The sequence below is a fragment of the Erythranthe guttata genome, chromosome 1 (genome assembly GCF_056151865.1).
Source record: "Erythranthe guttata isolate IM_541 chromosome 1, IM_541, whole genome shotgun sequence".
Lineage (NCBI taxonomy): Eukaryota > Viridiplantae > Streptophyta > Magnoliopsida > Lamiales > Phrymaceae > Erythranthe > Erythranthe guttata.
Genome location: NC_142533.1, coordinates 4,153,297 through 4,159,297, shown reverse-complemented (window position 1 = coordinate 4,159,297; position 6,001 = coordinate 4,153,297). Strand labels below are relative to the sequence as shown.

The 6,001-nt window shown below is 40.5% G+C and overlaps 1 protein-coding gene across 1 annotated transcript; it reads right to left on the bottom strand.

Moving 5' to 3' along the window:
• Positions 1-994: 994 nt before the first annotated feature.
• On the bottom strand, positions 995-3,980 carry LOC105973728 (uncharacterized). The gene is made up of 2 exons (XM_012998766.2): positions 3,234-3,980; positions 995-2,041 (listed from the first exon to the last, which is right to left on the bottom strand). Exons 1-2 carry the CDS (start codon positions 3,888-3,890, stop codon positions 1,226-1,228), a joined length of 1,473 nt encoding a protein of 490 aa, XP_012854220.2. The 5' UTR covers positions 3,891-3,980; the 3' UTR covers positions 995-1,225.
• Between the last annotated feature and the right edge of the window lie 2,021 nt (positions 3,981-6,001).

Genomic DNA, 6,001 nt, shown 5'->3' with positions numbered 1-6,001 from the left:
TTGAAACTATAAGTATTGATCAGCATTTTATTAATCTTTCTTACAAAAAATCTCCAGGTTTTTTTGGAGTAAAAAGGATTGACTTTAGTGTTGGATTGTTTTTGCGGCGATCAAATCCTAATGCCGTAATGATTATTTATGACGCATTTGGCTCGTTTCAGTTACCAATTAGTTTGAATAAGACAAGATTGCACTAATTATCTACTGACTAATTAGTTATTTGGTTAGTAAGAAGTTTGGTTCATTGAATTTGATCTTGTATTAATGCCTCGTTTTCTTAGTGTTATTAAGTTATATATTAACTAAAATAGTAGGGGCTAATATGGTGTTTGGTTGATAAGATTCACATTGAGTCAAGACCACTACTGCACTTAAAGTCCGCAATTAAATGGTACTATTTGATTAAATTAGTAGCATCCCTCCTATGCGATTAATTTCGTAATTGTCCTTAAAATAATATCTTAATTGTGTAAATTAAAAGACTTTTCAGACATTTCACATTTAATACTAGAATTTAACAAATTTAATACTAGACTGAATCCAATTTAATACTAGGATTTAACAAATTTAATACTATATTGAATCCAATGAATCAAACATTTTATTGGATACTAAGATCAATCTCACATAATCCAATGTAATCTGATATAAGTACGCTAACGATGTTAAATTCTAGTATTTTATGTGATTTGTGTACTAAATCTTGTATTTAATAATATTAACATGTAATTTGAATGATAAAATTGTCTTTACTTCCTCTTATTAAAGTAATATCAGAAGAAGGGCGCTACTAATTTAATGAAACAGTAGCACTTAATATCTGATTTTAAATTTAGTAACATATTTGAAAAAAATATGAATCTTGTCAGTCCAACTATTTACTAACCTCTATTATTTGTTTAGTAAAACTTAGTATGAGTATATTATCCATTAATGAAAGATATTTGACATTGACAAGTATCACTATAGATCCACTCACATATATAATAAATAATGAACAAAATCAAATCCATTTAAATAAAATTTATTCGACGCATTACTTCACTTAAAAGTCAAACCCGTGGTCAAACTGATCAAAAAACAAACAAAATCATATAATAATTGGGACAAATTAATACTGCAAACTCTAATTTGTCAGCACTTATTTCTCACACACACACACACACATATATATATATATATAATAGTTTAATAAAATATTATATAAAATATAACAATGAATGAATTAGAAGTACTTGCCGGAAGGTAGAATTAATTTGCACTGCTTACGGAGCTTCTTCAAGAAGGAAATGCCGTCCTGGGTGGTTCGGCCGCCGACACGGTGGCAGAAATTACTGACGACCACCGTACAGCTGGGCAGCCACCACGAATCCTCGAACAGCGCCTTCGCGAAGTAATACATAATCTTCAGGGCGAAGGCGGCGACGATGACGGTCCACGAGAGGATGAAGGTGAATTTCGCGACGGCGCGGTCCTCCTCCGGCGACATGAATCTCATGGCGGCGAGGTAGCTGTACGCCAGAAATATCAAGCTGCCGTGGAGTATCAGGTTGTACGGCCGCCCGTGTAGCACGAATATGATCATCACCACCGACAGCGTGAACGCCGCCGTCGCCGCCGGCACGAAGAGCTCGTAGTCCTCCTTCGTCATCACCATCTTCCCCGCCGCCGCCGCGGTGGCGTTGCTGGCGGTACCGCCGGCGTCGGCCTGGGAGACGCCGCCGGGTGGCTGGAGCACCGCCGTGTAGGAGGCGGTGGCGATGAGGACGGCGACGACGAGAACGACGTTGCGCATGTCGAGGGTGAGGTCCCTGAGCATGAAGCAGAAGCTGCGGAGGCCGGACTCAAGGATGTTCGTCGGGGAGTGCATGTAGCCGGCGGCGGTTGTCTTCCGGCGAAGGTGGTTTCCTCTCTTGGCTCCGGCGGCCTTCAAAACCTTGGCCATTGATACAGAAGCAGTTTCCTCGGCAATGTCAAGAGGGGTTTTCATCTCCGAGTTCCTTTTGTTTATGTGTGCGATTCTCACCATTATTTTCAAACCCTGCATTTCATCACTTCACAATATTATTTATTACTTTTTTCAATATTTAATTTGTTTTTTTTCTAATTGATTCTAAGAGGCTATTTGGCTAACTTTATATTTTAAACACACTTAATAACTCATAAGATATTTTAATAGGATTAATTATTAGAGTATATATTTGGATTATAAGTTTATTTCCTATTTTATTCATTATAAGATCGGGTAAATAACAAACACCCCCATGAGGTATGGTCAAATTACAAAAATCCCCCTCTTGTTTGGATAATTACATTTACCCCCTCAACTATGATTTTTTCTTACACCTCCACCCTTAATGTGCCAAATTCAACATAATCATCTAGATTCCGTGGAATGTGCTCTAGTTTGTACTCGTTTTTTGTAAAAATACAGTTTTCGATGCACCACAAACTGATATTTACAAGCTAAAAATCACATATTATGATCATCTTGCTTCATAATGTAGAGTTTGAATGGGATAAAACGGGTACATAAGTGATAATATTCCATATAATCTCGAAGATTCCACTAAATTTGAGGAGTTGAGGGGGTGGTTGTAATTATCCAAACAAGAGGGGTGTTTTTGTAATTTGACCATACCTAGGGGGGTGTTTGTAATTTACCCTTATAAGATCTAAAAGAAAAGGTAGAGATATTTTTTTGAAAATATCTTATTTGCTCTCTAAGACCTCATTTTTAAATAATTTAAGATTTTTTTTTATAAAAAATATCAAACACTTTGGAATAACTTATAAACTCTAAAAACATTTTAAAAGTTTCTTTTAACATCTTATAAGCTTAGCCAAATATAATTCTTTCAATTTAAAAGAATTACCCGTTTCAAATTATACTCGTTTTGGATGACCAATAATCAGAAGATCACAAAAATACCATTGTCAATAATTTTCAATATTTATATTTTCGTTAATTAAGAGTGATAAAATGGTAAAATTGAAACAAATATAATTGATCTAATATATATAAATATATATATATATAGAGAGAGAGTAGTGAGAAGATTAATACAATTAAACTGCTATAAATTAAATACAGACATAACTAAGGAAATTTTATTATTTAGCAAATTATTAAATTAGCGAGTTAGTAATTTAACACGTGAAATTATTATTTAATCGAGATTATCAATTTATCGAGGTTCTACTCTAAATGAATTAGAAGGAAAAAAACAAACCTCTTGACAGCCATGTTGAACGGCGAGATGGAGGGGGGTGTTCCCATCTTCGTCCTTCCACCCAAGAACCGCCTCTCTCGCCACCCTGACAACCCAGTTCAGCACCAACCTCACGGCGGCGCAGTTGTCGATCCCCATAACCACGTGCACCACGCTCTGAAACCTATTATTCAACTCCTTCACCGAATCCGGGCACTCCAGCAAGAAACTAGCCAGAACCTCCAAATCATCTCCATCACACCCCTTATTCACACACTGCCCCGCCGCGCAGTGCAGAGGGGTATTTCCGTCCTTTCCCTTCACCCTCACGAGCTCCTTGTCGAACCGTAAGATCGCCAGCGCCGTTCTGTGGTGGCGCCCGATGAGCGCCAGGTGGAGCGGGCTGAACCCCTGCGGGTTGAGTTTCCTCCCGAAAGAGGGCATCAGGTTTAGCAGCTCGATTGCCAGCCGGGTTTGACCCGACCCGGCCGCTGCGTGGAGCGGTGTCTGGGCGAACGGGTCTTTGTCGAACTCGTTAAGGATTTGCGGGTGCTGCTCGATTATCGAGTACAATCTGTTTGTTTCATTGTTATTATCTCCTCTACTACTATATAATATCAGCTCTCTCATTGCATAAGTCTGCTTGTTTTCTTGTGTCTGATCACTACTCTCAGACATATTTTATATATATATATATATATAGTTTGTAAGAATTGCTGGTTTTTGGGAGTTATGATCATATGATCAGTGAGATAAGAGAGGTAATAACTAACAAGATTATGCTTGTATATATAGAGCGTTAAGGAGAGAGAAAGAGAGAAGAAAACTATAAAAATGGATTGACTAAACTTATATTGTGGTTAGAGTAGCTTGTAAGCCATACGAGATATGTAAAATGTAAATCACACGTCAGGTTAACTATATGTGACAAACTTCACCTAGCTAGCGACCGTTGACAATGAAGATTCGAACCTGCAGTGGCGAAACCGGCCAAGATTTCATCACGGGGGAGAGTGGTGAATATGTATAAATATATAACATAAAAAGATTATTATTCCTATACCGATGAATCTAAGATATTGCTACATGGTGAACTTAATTGTTTAATTTGGGGGTTCGAGGGCAGGCGCCCCCGAAAAATATTCGGATTTTTTTTTTAAACCAAAAGATAGGAAAAGAAAAACTTGTTACTTTTTTTGTATTTATTTAGTTTTTAGATGCACTAAATAATAAAAATTTGGTAGGTACTTCATAATATATAAATGCGTACTACAATGGAGATTTTTACAATTGAGGATGTCTTGAGGCTCTCACTTTTCAACGATGGATTTGCCCCTGGATCCAAATCACAATTCATAGTTTTTTTTATTCTACTTGTTAAATCATTTTATTATATGAGGACTGATGTGCCTAATTGGGCCAACCCAATTGGCCTACAAGTTATTTACCTACTGGGCCACGAGCCCAATATCGAAGACCAATATCACCGAGGCCCAAACACCTTCAAGTAAGGCTTGGGCCCAACAAAGCAAACCCAACCCAATAAACGACATATAAATAGAGGTTTTCCTCATTTTATTAAGGTACGTCCTATGAACTGAGCAATACTACAATACGTATTCTCTGGACTAATTCTATGATCAGCACGTCTGACTTGAGCGTCGGAGGGGTTTCCGCCGGATCAACCCCCGGCGTAGTTCACGTGTGTTCATTTCGCAGGTACCTCAGGATCATCAAGTTGTCAAGCTACCGATCCGCTTTGCTCTCCCAATACATTTTCTACACTACCCCAGGTGATCTACTTTTTAACATCATCATTTTGGCGCCGTCTGTGGGAACGATGCAAACCAGATCACGTAGCCAACAAGATCCTCCTGAGGTGTCTGCTCGGAGAGAAAAGGACACAGCAAACGACCTCCCACCTCGTGGAGGCTCTGGCTTGCCACCTCCTCCACATCCCATGGATCCGCCTCGCGAGGTTCAGGTGATCCCCCTTGGGGACCAACCACTCGCCGATCCACCGCTCCCTGCTCCTCGAATGGTTCAAATAACCGAGGATGCGCTTCAACGCATGATAGCAGAAACTTCAACTCGCGCTGCCATAGAGGCCGTGACCCAATATATCGGCACGATGGGAGCAAATGCTCCCAACGCGATATCAGCACCTGCTCCACATGTGGAGCCACCTATGGCACCACCGCCGTCGACTCCCTGGGGGCTTACATATGCCCCCAAAATATTTCGCTCGCCAAGGGTTATCGACTCCCTGGGGGCTTACATCCGCCCCCAAAATATTTCGCTCGCCAAGGGTTATCGACTCCCTGGGGGCTTACATCCGCCCCCAAAATATTTCGCTCGCCAAGGGTTATCGACTCCCTGGGGGCTTACATCTGCCCCCAAAATATTTCGCTCGCCAAGGGTTATCGACTCCCTAGGGGCTTACATCGCCCCCAAAATATTTCGTTCGCCAAGGGTTATCGACTCCCGGGGGGCTTACATCGCCTCCAAAATATTTCGTTCGCCAAGGGTTATCGACTCCCTGGGGGGCTTACATCTGCTCCCAAAATATTTCGTTCGCCAAGGGTTATCGACTCCCTGGGGGTTCACATCGCCCCCAAAACATTTCATTCGTCATAGCAGGAGCCAACGCTCCTCCTCGTGAGGCCCCACTGGGTCCCCAACATGATTAATTTCTACTTACTTCTCGAACGGTTCAGATAACCGAAGAAGACCTTCAGCGTATGATCACGGAAGATTCAACTCGTGCTGCCACTGAATCAGTGGCACCA

Excerpts from the sequence above, each read along its gene's own strand:
- LOC105973728 (XM_012998766.2), bottom strand. The coding sequence starts at position 3,890 with ATGTCTGAGAGTAGTGATCAGACACAAGAAAACAAGCAGACTTATGCA. Across the intron at positions 2,042-3,233 it reads TTCAACATGGCTGTCAAGAG|GGTTTGAAAATAATGGTGAG; the intron begins GTTTGTTTTTTT and ends GATGAAATGCAG.